The 24,451-nt window shown below is 38.2% G+C and overlaps 2 protein-coding genes across 3 annotated transcripts in view; one reads left to right on the top strand and one right to left on the bottom strand.

The window, feature by feature from the left end:
• The window catches only part of gpc6b (glypican 6b), a 91,406-nt gene extending 77,653 nt beyond the window's left edge, over window positions 1-13,753 (top strand). For both annotated transcript variants that reach the window (XM_061054561.1, XM_061054560.1), the window contains 3 exons: window positions 8,865-9,001; window positions 9,951-10,126; window positions 11,371-13,753. In XM_061054561.1, coding sequence (XP_060910544.1) covers window positions 8,865-9,001; window positions 9,951-10,126; window positions 11,371-11,573 — 516 coding nt within the window. In that variant the 3' untranslated portion in view covers window positions 11,574-13,753. The remainder of the gene's footprint in view (window positions 1-8,864; window positions 9,002-9,950; window positions 10,127-11,370) is intronic.
• dct (dopachrome tautomerase) lies at window positions 13,691-19,494 on the bottom strand. The gene is made up of 8 exons (XM_061054563.1): window positions 18,980-19,494; window positions 18,565-18,864; window positions 18,147-18,247; window positions 16,394-16,560; window positions 16,118-16,297; window positions 15,890-16,025; window positions 15,590-15,791; window positions 13,691-14,535 (listed from the first exon to the last, which is right to left on the bottom strand). The coding sequence occupies exons 1-8, from the start codon at window positions 19,266-19,268 to the stop codon at window positions 14,360-14,362; spliced, it is 1,551 nt and encodes a 516-aa protein (XP_060910546.1). The 5' UTR covers window positions 19,269-19,494; the 3' UTR covers window positions 13,691-14,359.
• Between the last annotated feature and the right edge of the window lie 4,957 nt (window positions 19,495-24,451).

The following is a 24,451-nucleotide window of genomic DNA, read 5'->3' as shown; positions in this document are numbered from 1 at the left end:
ATCTACTTAAAACTGAAACACACAAAAGATATACTACACTTACGTATGTATAAATGGCTCTAACAACAATTATCAATAAAACTAGTATAGTATACAAAGTATGCCCTTTCAAAGTAAAAGCAGAGGTCTGTTCAGACAGCTTTCTTACCAAGGGTATTATTTTCACAAAAGGTCTGTGATTTATGAAAATCACTTCATACATTGTCCCCTCTCTCTCTCTTCCACTAATGCTGTTGAAAAAGAGGCCTTGCTCAGTTCATATCTGTCAATACATTAATGAGGCACATTGGCCCTATTGCACTCTAGGCATGTGTGTCTCTAGGGAGCACAGGCAGCAGGGAGCTAGCGAACCTGCCCATGATTGCTCTGTTCTCCACAGTGCATAGCTTCTCTTTAATCATCTCCCTTTTTCAAACTTCTCTTGTTGTAGCCCCGGGCCAATCACCAGCGCAAACTCACCACTGCTTCATCAATATTCTGTCATTTTCTCTCACTGTGGGATCACTGTGTGATACATTTCTCTCACCATGATGCACCATATTACCCCATCGTTTAAATGCCGTGGGAGTAAGAGAATGGTTTAAGGCGGTGTTGTATAAAATGGGCCAGTGTGTTTGTCCTATTGTGTGCTGACAGTATGTAAATACTACATGAGCTACAATAATGTACAGCCATTTTTCATAGATGAGTGAAAAAACGCATCACATTGCAGATAGGATTTCCCTAAAACGGAAACTATGTTTTGTCTAACAGCTAACAAAGAATCAATTTCAACATCAATATCCCAAAAATGACAAAAGGTTGCTGCATATTCTTTTAAGTGGAAGACAAAATTAGTTTTCTGGTGCTTTTCACTGTACAAATTGAACAGTTGAAGCTGATTTAATTATCCTAAAGAGACCAAAGTTGTTGGTCTGTCATTATGTTTCTCTTAAAACAATGTAGTATCTGCTATTTTTAGAACCACAACTTTTTTTTCCCTCTTTTTGTGTTTCTTCAAAGTACCCAGAGATTTAACGTCACATTCAATTAAAGGCTTGCTGAACTAATTCTCCTTCAACAATTATGCAGACTGGGGAAAGTTGAAAACAAAGTGAGACGTATAGGTTGTCAAAGAACTCGTATAAACTCTGTGTTCAGCTTTCACTCTCTGAGGTACAAAACAAAACTAGCTTTGATTACTAGGTCAGATCCAATACAAAATACTAGTACAGAAACATCAACACACTGTAAGGAGTTTCTTTTAAGGCAGTACTTAAAAAATGGAAGGATGTGTGCACTGGTAAGTGATAAATATTTATTACTTTGCTTTCTTGTCTGAAAAGTTTCTGAATCTATTCCTCAGTATCCGTCAGATCAGATGTAACATTAAGATGGATCTCACAGCATTTCTGCTCCCGCTATAAACTCGGCCTGCCAAATCAAAACAAATACAAAGTAAAAGCCTTTTTGAATAACAATACAATCTCACTTTATGTCAAGTATCTATTCCCAGGAAGCAGCATAATAACAATCTCACAGTGCTGTCCCTGACAGAGCTGTCAGCAGGAGATATAGGAAAGAGATATATGCACTGGCCTGGCTGAGGCTTTGTTGAGATGTCATGTTAAATCATGTTTTAGTATTCTGCTGTGGCAGCTTTATGCTAGGACATAATCAGTTGTAATCAAGAGAAACAAGGAGGGCGGCTCCAGCTAGCTGAGGGTTGAAAACTAGAAAAAAGTGTGCCGGCCTGCAGAATGATGCTAAAAATGGGATTATTGTGAACACATGGGCGTGTAGGCAAATGGTGGGGGACAGAACCCAACGCCTGCGCTGTCATAACAAACCTCCAATTCAGTTTGCGAGTGGTTGTGCTGTTTTCTTTCCATGATTTGCTTGGGAATACCATTCCCATCTGTTAGATAAACAACTGCCGTTCTTGTCTCATCTGCTGTGAAGTCACATAGAGGAAACATATTTGCTCTGGCCCTCTCTTGATGGATATTGATTGGATGAAAACAGCCCACATCTATATGCACTCCGGTAGTTACCTGCTCTGACAGTCACCTTTTGAGGTGAATGTTTCCCGACAAGGACAAAAAAGACGAGACAAAGGGGAGACAAGTGCTGCTCAAAACACTGTCCCAGAGGTTGTTTGGTTTGTATGCTTTGGGAAAGCCAATGTTATTCCTACTCTGCCGATTTTTTTAATGTGCTAAAAATGCTTCCTAACCAGATGGCTCGTCCTGGTTTAGAAGATCTGTAGACCTGAACCAATGAGCAGTGCTTTATGATGTGTTAAACAGCAGATTAAATAGCCGAGTCCAGGGACAAACACCCAGCAGGCCTCAGCACCCTGTTACTCGACACTCTGGCTGCATTGCCACATAGTGCACCCAAACTTAGAGGGGGGCTTGTATTAGTCCTGAGGATCGCCTCGGTCAACAATATAACTCAATCAGGAATGTGATGAAGAGGCAGAGCTATTCTTACCACGGCCTTTCTCCTTGTGAGAAACTATTCTGTCCGTCCTCAAAGTGGTCACTGGTCAGTCAGGGAGAGATTTAGCGGCAGGGCCAAGGTCTCTGGTATGAGCCGGACCGACTCGCTGACCTCTGTAATTGAGCTGCAGGAAGAATACTGCATTCGTATCAAATGAAAAAACTATTTTAATGCAGACAGGAGGAGCAGTTGCCAGGGAAAATAAGTTGATCGAGGAGTTGTCTGCCCCTTGTGGGTTTGGTGGCGAGACCTGCTGCTGCCGAGTCTATGATTAGATAGAACATGCACCATGCACTCATTTAGCTCAAAGTCGCAGCAGAGGGATATGCTCTGTGTCAAGCGCTGATGACATCCCTGGATAAATGCAGAAAAAGGGGGTCTAATAGTTAATTTAACAAGATGGAGGTGTATCATGAGACAGAATGATCATTTTTATTTTACCTTTATTTTTTCTCGAGAAATCTTTACAATGACGTTGAGAGTATGAATAAGAGACAAAAAACAACAAAGACAAAATACATAAATTATAAAAATGTGATCAGGTTTTTAAATTGACCCATTGGTAACCATTGTATTGCGTTTGAATGTGTTTTGTGTTCCAGGTGTGTGCAACACAACAGGTGAAGGTCAATGTGAGCGTGATATGAAAAAGGAAAAAGTGAGAGATAAAGTCCCTTCACATATTTTTATTTTTTCTATTCTTTGAAAGGCAGATATCTCATCCAGGCGTGATCCCACAGCCAGATCAGAGTGTTTAGGCCCCTGACATTGTGCTGTCGCCAGGAGTCAGCTGCAGCCTTAAATCCGGCGACACGTCAGCTTCTGATCTGAGAATAGGCAAGGGCGTCTGCGAAAAACCGCTGGTCATAGTACACGTCTGTGTGCAGAGCAGAAAGGTGGCACGCAGCTGCCACCTTGTTTACATGCAAACAGAACATCTCATGTCCTGGCCGTGTGAGCGCCTCGCTGCATGCACCAGAAAGACCGATGATAATAAATAATGCAAGAAACACTTTGAGTGTGTGTAAACACACAGACTTAAAGCCTGCTTACACCATTATCTCACTGACTCATGCTGTTGTTTTTGGAAACAATCATATTCTGTAAACACTTCCCCATGTTTGTCCATTATAGCTAGCCAATTAGGCTTTACAGCAGGTAAACTCTGTATATCCTGCCTGTGTGTTTGGATGGATTTTATTTATAGCAAGAGAGGAAAAAAGAGAGCTTTAAGGTGAAGTTACATTTGGATCCTTTCTGTTGCTCTCAGGCTGTTACAGACAAATCTCCTGTGTTGTGGATTAGCCGCTTGGTAAACTTCCTGTTTTTCTGTTGTCAAGGAGACAGATACAACAGGAACACAAGGAAAATAAAATGATAGGTAATTGATTTGATTATGTCCATGATGGACTTAAAACGTATTAAAAGATTGAGTTCATATGAAACCACCAGAGAAATTAGGATCAATTAAAGTTCATCTGCTCTCCAGTCCAGAGAAGAGGGAGTCTACGCTGTTGCATCAGGGTTGAGGGAAAGACGAGGGGTTTAGTTTACGAAGCTGCTTAGAAAATGAATCGGGTCTTGCTTCGTTAGTGTCAGTGAAGGACTGGCCCTACTTTCCAAACAAACTAATTCACTGAAAAAACACACAATGTAAACTGTTATCCCTACGGTCACTGTTGACTGTTGACAATGATTTAATGTTTTACAATCAGACAACGGATCCTCCCTTTTCATTTATACTTTTCTATTAGCCTGGTAGAGCAAGCTGACCTTTTCACTTTCTACATTTAGGGCATCATGTGTGTTTATTCATTTGAACTATTTGTCATTTAAGATTCATAACATCCCTTTTCTGAACCCAAATAATCAAACGATGACCTCTTCTGGTCAGCCAATAGTCAAGCAGCCCTTCTGGCATTTATCTGTTACTGCTAATCAGATGGCCATGAAACTTTAGATTTTACTTACTGGGCTGTGTAAGGACAATAGACACCAGAGTCATGTCAGGAGGTCAGAGAGAGAGAGAGAAACATGGTGAAGTAATATATTGATCATGACAGGAAGAATGAACGAGAAAATATATGGCTGCTGGAGAGGACAGAACATCACCTTTCTTCAACTCTACATCCTCGAGGTTTTAGTCTATTCTAAATCATGTGAACTGTTTTTTTCAGTCAGTCACACAGACAGCAGCCTCCAGTTAGTGCATGAAATGTGTTTAAATAGAAAGAAGAATAGCCCCCAACAAAAGCACTATTAACTCATGTTTGAGTATCTTAAGCTAAAATCTTCAGAGGCCAGCAGTTTGAAAAAAAAAATATTGCTGATGAAATCAAAGTCAAAGGACTTTTTTAAGAAATGTGAAAATTAATGAAACTGTTCAAAAGTAAATCAAGTTATTATTGACTTCTTAATATCCTAATCGACCTCAATGACTGAGAACCTTCATAGCCCTTAATAGCAGATTAGCCATTAGCAATAAACTGAATATTCTACGACAACGTCTTCTTTAACCATCTTCAGGTATCCCTTTTTACATAATTGCAGAGAACATTTTATAAAATGCCTTTAAGAAACCTAGAATATAGATGATGCAATGCTGGAGCAAGGCCATACAGCCCATGTAGTCTGATCAGTCCTTGTAAAGACCTTGGAAATGTAGAAAATTCTATATTTTTATGCTCTAAGTGAAAAAGAGTAATAGATAGACACTGACAAGTTGTGACTGTAGAGAATATGATTATACAGCTAAAAAAGAATGAGAAGATTTTGGAAAGAAAGGAATATATATTTGTTAAAGGCTTGTGTAAAGTCTTTGAGCAAGTCGCTCCTGATGACCAGTGTTTTAAATGGCAGCCCCCCTCAGGTGTGTGTGTGCGCGCGTGAGTGTGTGTGTGTGTGTGTGTGTGTGTGTGTGTGTGTTTTTCATTGATGTGAAGAACCTCCATTTAAAGCATTCCACCTACATTATCAACCAAAACTCAACATTTCTCCAAATTACAGGTGATTTTTTTAAAAGCTATGAATTCACATTTTATAAGCAGTTTTTAATACAAAACAGTTGAATCTTAAGCAGGTATAGGTGTTTATATTTGTATTGTCTTTCATACAACTACAGCTGCATACAACTACATCGTGTTTTAAACCCCCCATCATTCAATGTGTAAATGCAAAAAAGGCTGTCTGTTATTTGTTAAGCCATTACTTGTTACAATGCTTTTTCAGAAAGCTATGACATTATATGAATGAGTTTTTTTGGACATTAATATGCAAACTCTTGTGCTAAGTGTGTGTCTGTAAGTGTGATCAAAACAATCTCCTTCATTCTGTTCTATTTAAAAGGTGACATAGGCTCAGTGTCAGGGAAAAACAGGTGTACTGTTAATGCATATATAGACGTGCCTGTCACATCCCAGCACTGTCTCTAACAAACGTTTGTCTTTGGTTTATGAGTTCATAAAGTCATGCCAAGGTACAATAATGACATAAATGATGATGGTGTGCACATCCCATGCGTAAATGCCTCTATGAACGGCCTTGTCAGCCCTTATTACAGAGCCGTAGGTATCACGCTCTAATAACACCTTTAATGTCAACACAGATTGCAGTAGCTATCACACATCATGATTACAATCATCTTTTAGGGTGATGGAGGAAACAAATATAATGCAACATCCTGGTGGGAGAGGGGAGGGGTGTCTGTGATCTTCATAGTGATTTTTTAATGAGAATATCAAGCCTGTCAGTAATAGACAGCTGATTATAATGAGGCTCTCTGCTCCACAAACACACTTCCTCTCTCCTGCTCCTCATACCACCATGAATTACAATGAACTTTTCATTATCCTGTTTCCACTGCAGATTGTTGTGACATTAACTATTATATTAGTGCTGCATCTGTTTACCTCTTCGTTCAGATCACACGGAGATTAGTGTGAAGTCTGATGTAAAGGGAAATCATTATTCACCATAATTCATTTCAATTTATAATATTTTCCACTTTCAACCCCCCCCCCCCCCCCCCCCCCTCTCTCTCTCTCTCTCTCTCTCTCTCTCTCTGTTTGCATTCATTTCCACATTTCTCAGCAGCATACTGCCATCTAGTGTGCAATGTATGTGGTTGCATGCCAGGGCTGCTTGTTGCAGTTGTATTATTTATTCATGGGCAATACAATGAATTGAGATTTTTTTCCATCACACATGTAGTTTTTGTGACAAAATTGTCATCTTTCGCGTTTTTATTTTGTAATTTTCCCACTTCAGAAATAGACATACAAGCTTATAGAGCTGCATACCACCACATGTTTATTGTGTGCCGTTGAAGTAGCTGGCTTTTTTTAACATCCAGGTCTCTGTGAAAATGATGAACAGCTGATTTAAAGACATCTCTTGTTAGTCATCTCAGCCAGGCAAAAAAGTTAGAAAAATCAAACTTTTATCTATTTCCAGCCACGCTAAGAATGGCAGCTCCATGTTAACTGTAGGTGCTAATTAAATGTTTGCCTTAATAAAATGTGAGCAAGTCCTTACAATTTCAATTCACACCTTGGCAGGCCTGGTTTTGCCAGCTGATCCCGAGAAAAACTATGAATCCCTCGGTGGTTTAACCAAACTTAATATGTGAGCTTTAGTCAAACATTGCCAGTCAATCTCTTGCATTGAGTGCAGCCTTGACCCTCTGGGCAGTATCAGAGCCGCTGAAGTGCTTTGGCATCAGTGTGACAGGATTAACACATCAAAAGCAGAGTCGGGGCCTACAGCAGCGTCACACAGGCAGTACAGCACCTTTCATGTTCTGCTCAGGTTCACTACAATTTCATGTAAGCCAACAGCAAGTCAGACGGAAAAAGATAATGGGGCCAACCTGCTGCTATCAGGCTTTCCCTCAGCGTCAGTGAAATATGTCAAATTCTGTGTTTGATGAAAGATTGGGAGTTCAACAGGCTCAAGTCAGGGAACGATATCTGACTGTGTCACATGGCCAGGATGCAAAAGAGCATTTAAGTCTGACATTGAAGCTGAAATTATTGCTGCAAGCCTGCATGGTCTTACTTTTTTATGATGCAAACTCTAGATAGTCAGCATGGGAGGAAAAATTAAACTGCAATCATTTTTGGGGAGTTAAAATGTCTCAGGGTTAAATCCCAACTTTTATAATCCTTTGATAAAATGTTGTAGTAACTGAAGGTGGGGCATTTTTAAGAATGAGGTTCAAATGAGATGTATCATGAGTACCTGAGAGTTTTAAATAATATAAAAGCTTGTTTCAAGCATAGTTTACTGGACAAAAACTCTAGATATGTACCTGCCCTTTGACAGAAATCAGGACAAATATTATGCATTGTTTTCTTTTTCCACCCAGATGCTTGTAAAAGAATATATGACCAAATTAAATACTTGTAAAACACTATAAATAGACAGATCCAAATGTGCAAGAATGTGTGATTATTTTCCATATTGTGTGTGTCCATATTTTGCCTTTTATTTACTGTGGTTTTATATGCTTCATTGGCATGAATGTAATAGAGACAATTTTGCCAAAGCTTTAAAAAAGTGGAAAATAACAAACAAGAAAGGATTAATGTGTTATTCTGAGAGTGTGTGTGTTGAATAAAACTGTTGAAAGACAGTGTGTCTGACTCTTATGTGTGTGTGTTTGTATTTCTCTTTGGCATGCAGATTCTTGAAATTGGTGCATTTTTTCCATGTAGTGTGTATGTGATATATATTTTTTTGTATTGTGTGTGTGTGTGTGTGTGTGTGTGTGTGTGTGTGTGTGTGTGTGTGTACGCGTATGTGTGGGTGGGTTCATTGTTTCTCAGTTTTTCTTTGAAGTGGAAGGTTCCACTATTTTCTTCTGCTATAAACTCTCATTTTGGCTTTTCTTCTTGTAAATGAAGCACTTTAAATCGTGTCCTATATAAATATACTTGCCTTGTAAATAAAGGAGTTTGTCGATGCCTAAAATAATGAAAATACAGCAACATGGCAAAGTATTCACTTCTTACTGTTATTGGGGGCATGAGGTGAGGAAGAGTCGCTCTGATTCTACCTCTTGTGTGTCACATTGGAAGCAGAGTGTCTCCTCCTCGTGCACCCAGCTCTCTCTCTCTCTCTCTCTCTCTGCCATCTCGTCTCTCAAGCCAGACTGAGCTCGCTGAGTCTGTCCAGAGACAGTGCTTATCTTAATCTAGAATTGTACTTTCCTGTGGTCTGGTTATTTGCCTATTTGAGTGTCTTTATGGGGTCATTTGTCATTTTTATTCACATGATCAGTCATTTTCAAACTGTAACTCTGTATGCTCTATTAGAACAGAGACTTGCTTTGTTTATACTTTTTTTTTCTCCTGTGTAAAAAAACCCTTCTCTTTGCTCAGGTGGTCGACATAAAAGAGAAACTGAAGCTGTCAAAGAAATTTTGGTCCAACCTGCCCGAGGCGATGTGCATGGAGGACAGAGTGACCGCAGGAAATACCAGCGATGAGGAGTGCTGGAATGGACACACTAAGGGCAGGTCAGTGCACCAAGGCCTGAGGCTAAAGCAGGCCAATATGAAAGTCTGCTCCACTCGACTAATGTTAATCAGTGTCATCCTGGAACTGAGGACCAGATTATGAACTGTGACTGACCTAAGCCTTTTAAAAGCTCAGCCTACTTTTCTTTCTTTTTACTTCAATGTAACATTAAAAAAAACAGTGAATTATCAAACCATATTTGATCATTCAGGCCTCAGTGTGTTGTATGATAAACTTAGATTATTTTATTTGCTTTTAAAAAAATAATAATATTTTCATGCTACACCATAATATAAATCCAACATGGTTTCTCCATTTGAATCTAATTTTTTTTTTATATTTGCATGAGCACTCCCAATGCAAGCTGCAATGGCTTGCGTCAAACTTGAATTGATTCATTTTTAAAATTTTATTCAAAACATCAACTGTATGATCAAAAAATATCCAGCATTCAAAACAGTTTTATTCTTCTAATAACCCTTAAAGTGAATAATTTGACCTTATATGTGGGCACTGGGTGCGGCAGCTGCTGCTATTTCCTGTGACTAAAAAGAAAAGAATCTGGGGTTGTATATTACGAATTGACGTGTGCCTAGAGGAACAAATGCTTTTGTGTAAGACGATTTATGGAGCGCCCTCACATGACTGCGTGCTGCTTATTTATCAAAGAGGAATGCAGGCAGCTGACATGTTTTCCCGGGAGAAATATCTCACAAGTTTGTGAGAACATTACCCAACATGATGAGGTCAAGTGTTCATTTTGCCAACCCTCTTTTATCCTCAGAGGTTTTTTTAAACTGCTGAATGAGACAACAAAACACCTTTTAGACATTCACTGGCAATTATGAATGAATGTTTGATTATTAGAATTTTTTTTAGAGACTTTAAATAAAATTACACAATTAATAATTTAATTTAACACATTTAATTGTTCATTTTTATCTGAAGGTACTTCCCTGAAGTTCAAAAGGATGGACTTACGAACCAGGTGAATAACCCAGAGGTGGGTGTGGACATCACCCGTCCGGACACTTTCATCCGCCAGCAGATCATGGCTCTGAGAGTGATGACAAACAAGTTGAAAAATGCCTACAACGGCAATGATATCTACTTTCAAGACTCAAGTAAGCAATTTTCCTTCACAGGAACAATGAGCCTTTTTTTATTATTGAGGAGAGAGATTTATTTTTAGTCTTGCCCTCACTGCCCTGGTCGGTCAAGTTCATACTCCAGCCTGTCATTCATCTTGATCAGCTGTCCACTTTGAAAGGCTACCTAACCCTGTGGCAGAGCTAATCAGCGTCAGTGAAAAGGCACAGAAGGAGCCGATAACCAACACAGGCTGCAATGTGAAAACACTGACAAGCCAGTTAAGAGCAATTTGTTGACAGCACATTGGCTGTGCAGTATTTTAGTTTGTGTAATTAATCCCCTAAAAACAGCCAGCAAACACAGAAATACAGCAAACACAAAGATTTGTTTCAGCAGTGACTTTCAGATTTACTGGGATAACACTTGCATAATGTTATTGTGCGCTCATTATACTGCATTATTAAACCTTTATTCATTTCATTTTGGACCCGTCTTACTGTAGCAGTGGAAACAAGCTGTGACTTTACACAAATTGTATTATCACCTTTAAAGTTGACACGCTGAGCTTGTAATCAAACAGTAACTTATGAGTGTTTGCATTTATTTGAAAATGTAGTCCTCTTGATCAATTCTATCCCAGTATTCACTCTGCTTTTAGCTCTAATTTTGGTCCCTACCAACTCTGTAAATCAATCTGCAGTTGAACTCTGCGCTGTGATCCCCTTGCCCCCTTGAGAAATATCTGCCATGTGAGATAAGATATGATACATGATAAATATATTTATACTGAAGTGTGCATTTTAGCCATAACTTATTGTTCATATTTTTATACAATTTAGAATATTTTACATTATACAAGGGTGTTAAATTATTTTTCTTTTCAATAGAAATGATGGGCTTCAAACATCAGAAGAAAGTAGTGAATACAATGTTTAAATGCTGAGGTGGAATGGAATGCACTCGTAATCTACTATAACATAGTTTTTCTTATTGTGTTTCATTGTTTCATGCAGCGTTTTGCAATATCTCTTTGATGATGTAAAATGCTATTTCCTCTGCAGACACAGAGCTGGACATGCAGTATACAGTACATAGGGTTTATTAAAGCTGTGTCTGACAACAACACAGATCAGAGGTATATATTTGAGATACTTTCAGTCCTGTGGTCGAGTATATTAGATTTTAAAAAGTGTTTACTGATGTTGCATTTTCAGTGATGTGCTCACTCTAACAAATGTTTTTTTTTTTTTTTTTTTTTTTTTTTTTGCTGTTGCAGGTGATGAAGGCAGTGGTTCAGGCAGCGGCAGTGGCTGCACAGACGTCTGCCCCACAGAAGCTGACGATGCTGCCACCGAAGCCCCGGTGGTGGAGGCTGACCGGAGCGGGCCTGTGGATGATTCCAACCCACTCTGTGCACCAATAGCCCTGCCAACCATACTGGCCCTCTCAGCCCTGGCATTCCACCAACAGTGGAGATAATGCTGGAGGAACCAGCTAAACATGGACAGCAGGGTTGTTTTTCTTTCTTTTTTTTTCATCTTTGCAGTTTTTGTATTCAGGCAGATTGGAGCTACAGTCGAGCAGACAGTATCCCGGCTGCCCACCTCACAGTGAGAGGAGACTGTTCTGAAAAACCAGAGCGGTCATGCATCATGATTTTCCAATCTCCCAAAGATCGTGCAGTGCCATCCTTAGACTTGATATATGACGGCATCACCCCTCCGTCTAACCCTGATGCCGACCCAACAGACTCTGCTTCAGAGATTTCTTGCACATATGGCAGGTACTAATGTAGGTCTCCATGTGGAAAATTATAACACGCACTTTGATTGTTTTCATTTTTTAATGCAAAAAGTTGTTTGTGTGTTGAGAATGTGGTTATGTGATGCATCAAAAAGAGGCACTTGATAACTTTGAATATACATTAAACAGGATATTTACAGAGGATGATCTATTTGCTGAAAAATTCAGGAACATTTCAACATTTCATATTAATTCAATTCTTCCATTGTCATATAATCATGTGCCAATTATTGATTATTTTTTCACAAGACGTAAACTCATTATATTCTGATATTGTTCAGAGTGGTCATAAATCCATGTAGGTTTATTACATGCTGCTTCATCTTTCATTTTAAACATGGCAACATCATACATTAAGTATTTCCCTGTTCTGCTCTAGTTATCCACCTAAACTGTTCAACAGCCGCCTTGTGCTGAACTCACATTTTGTAAAAAAAAAAAAAAAAAAAAAAGGGATTAGACTGGCTTTTTTATTATGCATTTGCCTCGCAACAAATTTATAATCTGCAAAATATTTGTATATCATGCTGGTTTGTTGGCCTTGGCTTCTGGAGCAGACAGCCTGGACTGAATAATATGAAGCAGTGATTGACACATCGGGAAAGGTGCCACTGTATGTACAATTGTAGGAATGGTTGCTCTGTAGTCTTTTGGGGTACAGGTCCTCGACTGTAATTACTTTCATTATGTTAGAGAAGTGATAAACAAATGCCAATCCGCAGTTTCTAAAATAATTGGTGATTCAATTATTTAGGGTGCCATTATATCAGTATAGGGCTTAAGACTTCAGTACGTTACCTAATGTATTTCCATCTTACCACTTAAAAGCATCTGGAACTGTTATACCAAGACAATATAATTAGGGGATTTAATATTTTACAATTGTATTTATAAAGATTTCCAAACTGCTCATGAAACAAACTCTGTTGAGATTATATATCAGTTTGTGTAAATGTGTAATTGGAAATGCTCCCCAATTTAATACAAAATCACCATTTACCAAAGAAAGTAATGTGCTGCCATAGTTTTTATTAATCAACAGTAACTGGATCCTATAGAATATCATGTGCCATATCTGGATTGTCTTATAACAAATATAAAATGTTTTATTTCCAGGAATTCTGGGTTTGCACATACAGTAGGCAACAGCAACAAAGAAGGTGCCAATTAGGCAGATGTGATTGTTATCCTGTAACTTTATTAACAATTTGGATAGAGTATTTGACGTGTGTTGTGATGTTTTTAAAAAGAAACAAAACAGAAATACTGGCAGACAGTATTAGAATTGAAGTTTAATGTTGTCTTTTTTGAAAAAAATGTATCCCAACAGATATGTAAAAGCTGCAGGAATTACTAAAGAAGTAGCAAACAGCACACAGTGGTTACCGGGAATGCAAAGAAAAGGTCCCTAAATTTATCTGTAAAGCTTGAATGGTTGTGTCTGCAGCACAGACAGGCTTGAAGCCGACCACAGTCACCTGTGAAATGAGAATCTGTGGAGACCGGACAGGCCTGAATGCTCCGCTGAAGCTCCTCAGTAGAGCGTACTCACAGAGAATGTGAGAGGCCTGGCACTGCTGATGGGGGCGGACAAAACCAGCCAGTATGTACGTCCACTGTTCTCTAAGAGCCCGTCAGCTACATAACCACAGGGCCAGCTTAGCTTACACATCCAACGAATTAGCCAGTGTTACACCCTTAGCAGTATATTCATGTTCAGCTTTTTTCATTATTGCACTTACGACAGCATTTGCCTCAACATTGCAAGAACAAGTGAAAATGTGTCAAACGTGTCATTTAAAAGGATTCTTTATTATGAATAATGATCTTACAGGATGCCCTTTTTATGTTTTGTATCATTGAACTTTACATGTAATATTTTTGCAATAAAATATTGAAAATGGATGTCTGGTCAGACAAATTATCTGAAAAATAGAAGTAGCAGGAAAGGCTGTAAGACAACATTTTTTTACAATCAATGCTTTGCTCTATGAAGTCAAATCCTAATGAGGTAAAGTCAGTTTGAAGTTTGAATCTCAGTTCAAACCAGGAGGGCGGAGGAACTAGTCAAGAAAATATGCCTTATTGTTTTTCAGTGCAATGAAGACTATTGCATTTGTGTTTTGTTACTGTTCTTGACAATAAATATTTATTAAAAACATTCCAATAGATTTGTATTTGTGATTCTGTAAAGAGAAAGTCACCAAACCAGTTAAAGTATACATTAATTTCGATTGGTCCCACTTGAAACCTGTATTCAGTTTCTATTATAATTTTAAAGTGGATGCTACTTGATTCACATTGTTTCCTCGATGGATTTAAAATTCTAGAAAGTTACATTTCTCTTTGTTTACAGGATTATGTTTTTCATCTTGCCCACATAGCATAAAGACGATCAGCTGCTCCATCTCTCTTAGGTATGTATAAAGACTGAAGACTGCTTCGGAACAACGGGTGGTCCTCTACGCTTCCTCTGTGTACTTCCTTGTGCTGAAGTCTGCTTTTATCAGAGGCTCAAAGCCTCTGTTTCTCCGCTGACGCAGCCAGAGCACAAAGATAAGGAGAAGCACCAGGAGACCGATGAAGATTCCCCCCAGAGTGGAGCCTAGCACGAACACACTTGGCCCTCCATCTGTCTCTGCAAAAGAAGAGGCACAGGAGGAGATGTTCATTTTCAGAAGACTTTTTGTCCATCAATATGTTTAAAAAAAATAGGTTAAATAAAACAAAGGTGGATTTGACAGATTTGATTAGCCTTCAAACATCAGTCACTTGGCATTAATCACCTTACCCCTAAGCTTCATTTCCCACTGTTTTTCCATCTATCTTCCCCATCTGTGCGACCTACTACAAAACTAATCCTTCAAACAAACATGAGGCCACTAGCATGCAGGTATTTTCAAGTTTTTACAAAATGTGGAAAAACCACAATATGTTGCATCTACTTTGGGTATTCGGCTTTTTGTATATTAGTAAATAAATACATAACATTATTTTAATCATCAGCTGACTTAAGCAACTCCAAGTAGATACATTGTTTTCAGTAGTGAACTTTGGAGGGGCGGTTGTTTGTATATGACAACTTTATGTTAAGGCCTGTTCAAATCCTTATGCTAAGCTAACTAGCCAATGGTGCTAGTCCTATATTAGCCTCACCATGATGAGATTTAAAGATTTGTTATGTTTCCAACAGAGCTAGGCAAGGCTAGTTGCTCTAGCTTCATATTTACCTTGTCAATTAGTAGTTTCAATGGTGGTAAATTTAAAAGGTTAAACTTAAAATTGTGTTGACAGATATTGCTATTTTGCCCTTTTTTCTCAGTCTTTATAAGTTAAGGTACCACAAGCTGCCATGTCTGGCTCTACCACACCAATATGAGAGCATTATTCAAGTAATCTCTAAAATATTGTTTTTCTTTGCTTTGGACAGCAAGCTCCTTTCCCCTGATTATAGTTGTTATTCTAAGCTAGGCTAACAAGCCTCTGGTTCAAGCCTCAACGTAACTTAAAAGATCAAATCTTTTGTTAGCTTTTGATAGAGCCAGGCTTGCTGTTTGCCCCTGATTTAGTCTTAATGCTGGCTCCTGTCTTATTTACTGCAGTGTTGTTGATATTCACATTTAACTCTAAATAAAGCATTTAATCACATTATGTGACTATTTCTACAGACTGTAGTATTAACACTTTCTCACCATCCAGGACAACAGCGTAGGAATATCCAAGCTGTTCAGATGGAATGTATATGTCCTGGTTAGTGATTGCAGGAAAGAACGGAACCATATTGTAGTCTCTGTTGTGACCAATTGGGGCCATCTCATCGGGGAAGGTGGCGTTGGAGGGAGCAAACCTTTTCATCCACTCGTCAAAAATGGCATCAGTGAAGGCATGGAGCACCTGCGAGACAAATAACCAGGTACACCACAGTGATTTAAGCAACAACCACAAGGATACCAAATAAATATACCAAATAAACCATGAAATCAGAATCTGACCACAAAGATGGGGTCATTGGCTGCAGAGTGAGACATGGAGCTGGTTCCATTGAGAACATCATGGACCAGGTTGTGAAGGTTAGTGACTGAATCATCCAATTGTCCATCAGGTTTTTCGTAGCCTTCAAGAGCATTTCTGTAGTTGAAAAGCAAAAAGTTACCCACTTAAAACATCAGCTTGCCAGCATGCAGATTTCCAAATGGTTATACCAAACATGTGAGTTGTACCTAAAACTGGAGGAGGAGTTGGTGTAGTATGGAGGGCTGTCAAAGTCCCTGATTCCAAGACAGCTTCTGACGTCAGTCATGGTGGGCAGAGACATGTTAGCGCTCTCCATCATTCCTCTCTGGATGAAACCCTCATTAGTGCCATTACAAAGGGTAACCAGGCGATTGTAGTCATCCAAACTGGAAGGGAAAACCATTAAGATATTCAATGTTTTACTGATATCTATTTTCAGCCAATTACATTTATTTCCTCTCCAGTCAGTATCTTGTGCTAACCTGTTACATATCACCCCCCATCTTGAGAATCTGGACTGACTGCTGATGAGGGAAGGGTTTTCTGGGTCTCTTCCCCCGAACATGGAGTCAGTACACACATCACAATCACTCTGCCCAGTGGCAAAGTTCCAGTAAGGGATGGCAAAGTTTGGATTGCCACTCAATCTCTACAGGGAACAAACATAACTCAGTTATTGTTCACATTAGTATCAACATGTTCATTTTGGTCTTCAACAAGGGAGTGGGGGTCTTGGTCTATCTCTGAAATCTGATCGGTCACTGCAGGTTCAACCCAATAATCCTACACTAGGATTGGCGATACGACCAATCAGAGGCGGGACTTAAGTTATGATTGTAAAAGGCTGCTAACATCTTTTGTTGCATTTCAAGGTCGAGCAATTTATTTTGCTGGTGCTTAATTCTGTGAATTTTGGAGATGCATATTCTCTTGAATCTTTAAATAAGTAAGCATGTAATTTTTTGTGTTGCTACTTTGTGTCTTTTAAAAGTAAAAAATGAAACAAATATATCAATGCATTTGTTACCTCCAGGTTGGATCATTGTAATTCTCTTTTGTCAGGGTGCTCTGGTAAGTCTCTAAAGACTCTTCAACTAGTCCAGAACGCTGCAGCTCGTGTACTGACTAGAATCGTTGACCACCGGATCGTTGATGGATGGCTTGCCTGAACAACACCCCATCCCCCACCACCCCCTTGCTCCCTATCCCTCTTCCTGCATTTTATCCCATCTCTCCCCCTATCCCCTTCCAAGCCTGGTGCAGTCTAGACCTGTGAAGGCTGTATCGTCATGAGCAGGGGATCCGGCCAAAGATTTCTGCCTTTTAATAAGGCAGTTTTTTCTTACCACTGTAACTGTAGACTCTAACATCTTTGTAATATAGCAATAAGTAAGGTCTCATGATGGATAGGTAAGGCCTATCCATCATGAGCAGCTTTTTGTAACATAACAATGAGTAAGGTCTTTTACCTGCTTTTTGTAACATAACAATGAGTAAGGTATTTTACCTGCTTCTTGTAAAGTGTCTCGAGATAACACTTGTTATGAGTTGACGCGATACAAATAAAGATTGATTGATTGATAAAAAGGAATATAATATCTGTTTGAAAAATTATTCAAGTAAATATGATTGGTGAAATTCTATACTATGCAGTTGTGTGTGTGCCCCCCTTTAAATAAGCCTGTGCCCGGGTTAGGCTACTCCAGTCAAAAAATTGTAGATACGCCCCTTCTTTTGATCAGGCCGACTGTTTTACATGTAACTGATACTGATGGTGTCTTGGATCTATATTTCTTCTTTTGTCTCTCTTGAATGTCCCGGTCTCTCACTTCCATTTCGCTTACACATTGTTCTCTCTCAAAGAACCATGTAACCATGCGACATACAGAAATGTTTTTTCAAAGAAAACAACCTGCTCCTTAATAACCTGGGTGGATCAATTGTTTTAAGGGAAAAATCTAACTTTAAATAAAACCTATTTCTAATGTTCAAAGATATCAGACACTGATTCAATAATAATCAGTATTTAATATTTGCACAAATTAGAATTTTGAATTAATTGCTAGAGAAAGTAAAAGTTACAAGTTCACAGTGACAGGACCTTCTTTTGATCAACCATTTGGTTTGATTGAATATTAACTCTTGTAAATGTAGTATTTTTTTCACCATTCAGCCACTCCAAAAATATATTTTAGAAACAAGCTGAAAAACATAATTTCAGACTTCTACACCCACCTGCAGCTCTCTTTCCAAGGTGAGGAGGTGATACCTATGCCAGGTGATGAATGCTGGTCCTTTATGTGAGAAATCAATTGCTTTGAATGGACGACCGGGACCTGCAGAAAAACAAAGTGATCAATGAGTTAATCTACACGATCACAAGGCATGCATGTGCACATTCCACGCTATAAGTTGTGTAGAAATATTAATACTTTGTAATCCATCCACTTGATTTCTCACAAACGATCCTTGAAGTCAATTAAAAAAAAGTACAAAACATGTAAAAATGTGTGTTGTGTTACTTTCTTGTAAGAAATTTCCATGTAAATATATTTCTAATTGTTTTCATGATGATATTTTTGTCATAATCCAAATAAAGACAGTCAACCTCATAAACCAACCACTTCTTTTAGCTTTATAAAGCATGATTTACCCAGAAGAGTGTCACGGACGGAGTAGTAGTGCTGCCAAACAAAGAAGTCATAAACAGAGATGTTTGCCACTTGGGGTTCGTTTCCATTTGGTCCCAAGAGTCCCAGCCAATGCTCGGTGGCAATAACGTAGTCTGGATGGATGCTGGTCTTAGCTAGGTCCAAAACATCTAGGAACTCCTGGAGCTCCTCGGGGGTCAGGTCGTGGATATTCCTGCGCACCACAGGGGTTTTCCTCTGGTCGCAGTTAGGTCCTATCCAGCCAAATTTACACTGACCGCAGTCAAACCCTGAAAAGTTACCTGCAAGACAGAGTGTAAATGTAACCTGTTATCGTTTATATGCAGATGATGTTCTACTTTTAACACGTCATTATCTTTCCCACCTGAACAACATCTTCATGAGTACATTACTCACCGTTACATCTGCAAGTCTGATTGAAGAATTTGCTCGGCCACCTCTCTCTGTCATCCACATTCCTCAGACTGTATGGTCCTCCCCAGGGTTTCTCATCGACTTGAACAGTCACACAGCTTCCTCTCCCCGACAAAACGCCGCACACGTTGGCAGGATCTGGGCCAAGAGGTGGGCAGCACTGCTTGGACAGGATCCCCTGGACTGTGCAGCAAGCACGTGGAAACTGAGCCTCCGCAGACTCTGACCAGAGCAGCAAACACAGAAAACCTAGACCCAGAGCCTTTTTCATATTTAGACTGTTTGTTTTCCTCCAGTCAAATCAGTTTGTACATCAACTTTCAGCAAGAAATGTGGTTGATTAGTTCCTCCAGAAGAGTGTGGAATCTCAGTCTGCTATGGTCCACAGTTGTGTATCTTCGAATTAGATTCAGCGATAGTTTTAAACATCTGTGGAACCAACACTTAGAGCCGAATCATGTTGTGTTTCACTTGGTTTCATGCACATTAAGAAAGCCCTCTAATTTCTCCTCTTCCTTTTGTAGAGCTTTAGGAGGATTAAGCCACTGGTCTTGTGATGATCACCTGACGGCAGAGCTGGGAGCTGGACTCGGATCTGGGTGAATAGCGAGGAACAGCCTGGAGGGACTATAAAGTGTTGTGTAGAGACTCTGTTCCAAAGAATGAATCGTGTCTGATTTCATGCTTTGAGGGAATCAGGGGGAAAAAAACAAATACAAACAGGCCATCCCGTCAAATTTGTCTTAGAAAGGACATTTGTACTGCCAGCATATCTGGTCAAATATAATATATATTCGGTTTTTATGTATGGAAAAAAAGCTAAAGATGATTCTGACAGCAAACAATCTGACAAAAATCAAGATAGAAGCATTGTCTCATAGCTATCTGTTGATTTGATTTCTCAGTCATTGTGATGGAAAGAATTGACGTAAATTCAGTTAAATTCCCGAATGACCCGACTGTAAACTGTGGTATAATCTTCATGAGGGACTAATCACTTTAATCCAGGCAGAAATTAGAGTTCAGATCTTTTTGCCATTGATGAGGGTCTACTCTCATTGTTATCAAACCTTCCACCGAGGTCTCAGTTGACACCCTTTGTCAGCTCATGTGAACTGACAGAAAAGTAACTGTAAAGATTTTTAGGTGTTAAAAGTTTAACAGAGCCATACTGATATTTTAATAGTGGTTTTCAGAGGGTGAAATTACAAAGTACTTTAGTGCTGTATTTAAGTAGAATTGTCAAGTACTTGTTCTTAAGGATATCCATTAAATGCTACATTATTCTTCTGAGACACATTATTCATTTCAACTCCACCAATCAGGCAGCCATGGTAACTTTACAGACTGAGATGAAAAAAATGAAAAATGAATTTAAAAACAAATATACAATGTCAAGAATATATTATATTTGTTAAAAAAAAAAGACAGCATCTAATTGTGGCCCAAATGGTTGTGTAACAGAAAAAGAGTTTTAAAAAGTTCCAACAAATAGAAATTTTCTGACATTTTGTTTGAAGAGGTAAAAGTATTTTATTTACCAAAAATAAAGCAATACAAGTAAATCTGTCATGCAGAACTGAGCCTTTCCTTCCTTCCCCCTGCATGAATCATCTCCTAATGCCCCAGATTTATCCAGTGACCCTCTGGAGGGAACCCAAATAGGTTAAGAACCCATGGATTACTGTTCTTAAATACAATCTAGCACAATTTATAACAGCAACTGATGAGCCATTATTTAAACTATTACAAAATATCATAGATAATAATTCCATTTTACAATATAAAGTTGCTGATTAGCTTTGTGTTCTTTACATTCAGTACAGTTTTTATTTGAGGGCTTTGATTTTTAATGTAACACTGCTGTATACATAGTGTAACGATTTGAAAACTAAGTCAAGTGGGTAAAACTTAATTTGTAGAAATACAAGAGAAAATGAAATGTGCGCCAAAGCCCAACAGGCCACCACTGTTTTTTCAAAGAGCTTTGCTCTTGGATCAGGATTACAGTGCATGCATGATGGAAATTTGAGGGCAGATTATGCAGACATGGTACTCACTTTTTCCTTTAGAGATGGTTAACAATAATGTAAAGATTACGTGATTTATGTTTAAGCGACTTAAACAACTGAACACTGACATGGTCCTCAGCGTTTCCTGAGCCTTACAAACTAAAACTTCCTAGTGGCCTGCAGAATATCCCTCCTTTTTTTAACGAGTGATGGTGTAATGAATCATATGTGCCAGATGGACTATGAACAGATTTTATTTGATGAATGATTGAACTTCATGTGCCAACTGTAATCATTCAACAATAATGTGGGGATCAATCACCTTCATTTGATTGGTTGACATTTCAAATCTGGTAGCCTGTGTTGGAGACCATTAGTTTGCATTCATTAAGCTGGCTAGTGTTATAGCAACTACAAATTTGGAATTAAACTAGGAAATAGGCCACAACTTGTTGTTCTAAGATGCTAAGGCTAATTAGCTAATTATAAACAGGTTTACTTTAATTTCTGCAACAACAAAAAAAGAACAAGAGAGTACACGATTGCTAATTCCAGCAACAATTGTGCTAATTGCTAAAGCTATGAGGAGCATCTTTATACCAAAGATGGAAGATAATGAGAAGGAGGATGAAAAAGAGGAGTGTGGGACTGAGCATTAACAAAATAGAAAGTGAGCCTCGTTAGCTGAAAGTAAGCTTCTCCTGCCAGATGCTGTGTGGTTTGGGCTAATGTTAGCTAAAGCTAGCAGGCTTTAGCTTACTGATGGTCTAATACTTAAGCTAGCTAACTAGCTAGCTGTAGATATATATTGCTCTTTCCATAACAGAAAATACATTTGCTTTACCATACTTAACTCTCTCTAGACAGCACTAGTCATTTAAGCTCACAGCTGGAGAAAATCACATACATGTATTCTTTTAGTTGTGATTTTGATTGTAGCCTATTGTTGTTACTTTTCTGTTTGTAGGCCTATGCAGTTGTTTTGTTTCGTAGAACCTCACATAATTGTTCTTGTGTTGTAAATGTATTAAGGTACAATTCAAATATATTCCAGGAACTAATTAACCTGGATTTGAAAAAAATTGCACACGTTTTTTTATGAATGCATTTTTAAAATATAGTCAAACTTGATTTGAAACCTTATCCAAACTGCACTTGGGCAGCCATGAGATTGCACTTGTGACTGAAACGAAGTGAATCACTTGCTCTGTTTTTTTTTTTATATCAGAAGTCATCAAAGATGGTCTTATGGTTGATTTTGATCACATAGACAACGTGATTCAGAGAAAGATTTCTTTAAGTGGCCTTGTTAAGAATCAGAAGCTTCACACCAATCAAAGAAGCATTGTTGGGAGAAACTCCTGATGGTTACATTTTTCTCTTTGACCTGCACTCCTGATGCATTCCTGTGGCTCAGCATGTGACTGCTGACAGTGTAAGTACATGTAGTATTAAGAGTTAAGGGCAGGCTTGGACTGAAGCTACACTACTTTTATAGCAAGTAACATGTAAAAAATGTTGATTTCTCTAATTTTTTTCACGCAACTTCTATTCTACCCAAAAATCCAGGAATCTTTAATTCTCTTAGATAAAAGCGTTCTTTGCAGTAATACTCAAATAATGTCAAAATGAATGGCCTAAAGTATTTCCACAGTCAGGTGTTATGCGTACATCCTTTATTCCATTAGATTATTGAAAAAAAATCAGATTCCATTTTCCATATGGTTACCTTTCAGATATTTTAAATCTTTGCAAAGATATGAAGTCCCAGGGTCTGTATCTAAACTCAATATCATATAAAGAATGTTTTTTTTTTTTATTATCTATCTCCCTGTTTTTTAATTGTAAAACAATAAAATTAACAGGTGTCTTCAACTCAGTGTCCAAGACCTTAACAACTTGAAAGAGTGAAGTATCAGACGGAAATAAGAGTCTTGAACATGGAACAGACATAAACACGGCCCCCCGAGAGAGCTCATGTGTGACCGCTGAGTCTTTTACACAATCGACCCTGTGTGGTTCACTGCACTCGAGAGGATTAGTGAGCAGAATTCCAGGAAAGAGTCGAATGGAATGTATCTCTACAGAAATTATTTCTCATAAATTTCAGTAAACACGTCAGTAAGTGTGGAAATAGAAGAGTAAAAATTCAGCCCAAGGTGTTTTTGATTGAAATAAAATCACCAAAGACTTGATTGTCTGAACCAGTCACAGCTTCTCATGTGCAGGGAAATGTGATGCTTTGCGGGTAAAAAAAAAAAAAAACTGAATCTATTTCTTTGCGGTATACAAAGATACAACAAATCAAAGACCATAAAGATCATAAAATCAGAGGTTAACAAATCGAAAAAAACATTCATACCAACATAATCGTCTGGCACAAAACTTTCGGGAAAACAAGGGATAGATCAAATACAAACAATGAGTAATTTCAACACATATTGCGCAGTTGCATAAAGACATAAAAATACTGAAATTATTAATTACAGTGGTTTAAATAAAGTTTTAGTGATTTGGATCAATTAAGCTTAAAAAAGACACTATTGTGTAGCAACTACCTTCTAGTAGTGCTTTATTTTTCAAAACACAAAAAAAAGAGTACTGAATAATAGTAAATCACCTCACATACACTCCAAAACCAAAAAAAGTGTTTATTAACTTCATAAAATAAAAACATTGGTTTTTGAGTGCTAAACGGTTTACCATCTATATGTCTATATCTAGATATGTGTTGAATACCTATCAATGAAATGAAAGATTATCTGAATAAAATGTAGAATGTATGTTCTTTATCAAATTCTATAAAAACAATACTAAACTAACTCAACTCTAAAATGTGTAACAAACCAGAATCCATTATTGTGACTGAAACACAGGATGGTGCCAGAGAGCTACGTAGGAACAAGCTGCTACGTTTAATGGTGTAGAAGACATGAGTGTGTGAAGGATAATATTTACATTAAAAGAAGTTCAGGGCTTCATGACTAAAAACAATTTGTCATGTTTGGATATTATGTGACAACTTATTTCTGTTTCAAACTGAGGAGAGTTTGAGGCACAAACAAGAAGTATTGATTATTAAAAAAGAACATGTTTTGATTTGCATATCACTTAGTAAACTCCTTGAATCTATTTATATGGTTTTATATGGAGGTCCTCTTCAACATGTGCATATTAGCCAATAATGCATCTTTAAGGCGAAACAAAAGAAACCATTCTGTTAACAGTGTTTCAAAGAGAATCACACAAGGAGAAGATTCATTTGTGAAATGAAAATACCTGTTACCATGAGGATGGAGAACTGCAACCATTTGTGTGACAGCTTTGTGAATGTTACATTTAGCCCACTCTGCATACATTTTAAAGGAATACGTGTTGGCTAAATAATAGGAGACCTTTTGAAATTTTAATTGTGGGCACTTCAGTTACATTTGCAGAGCTG

Source organism: Labrus mixtus, chromosome 13 (assembly GCF_963584025.1).
Source record: "Labrus mixtus chromosome 13, fLabMix1.1, whole genome shotgun sequence".
NCBI classification, from domain to species: domain Eukaryota; kingdom Metazoa; phylum Chordata; class Actinopteri; order Labriformes; family Labridae; genus Labrus; species Labrus mixtus.
The sequence above is the reverse complement of the archived record's forward strand: the minus strand, read 5'-3'. Positions and strand labels throughout refer to the sequence as shown.

Coding starts and splice junctions, on each gene's coding strand:
- dct (XM_061054563.1), bottom strand. CDS start 19,268: ATGAAAAAGGCTCTGGGTCTAGGTTTTCTGTGTTTGCTGCTCTGGTCA. Junction 18,248..18,564: donor CGTCCGTGACACTCTTCTGG/GTAAATCATGCT, acceptor GTTTTTCTGCAG/GTCCCGGTCGTCCATTCAAA. Junction 16,561..18,146: donor CCTTGGAAAGAGAGCTGCAG/GTGGGTGTAGAA, acceptor TGTTCCCTGTAG/AGATTGAGTGGCAATCCAAA.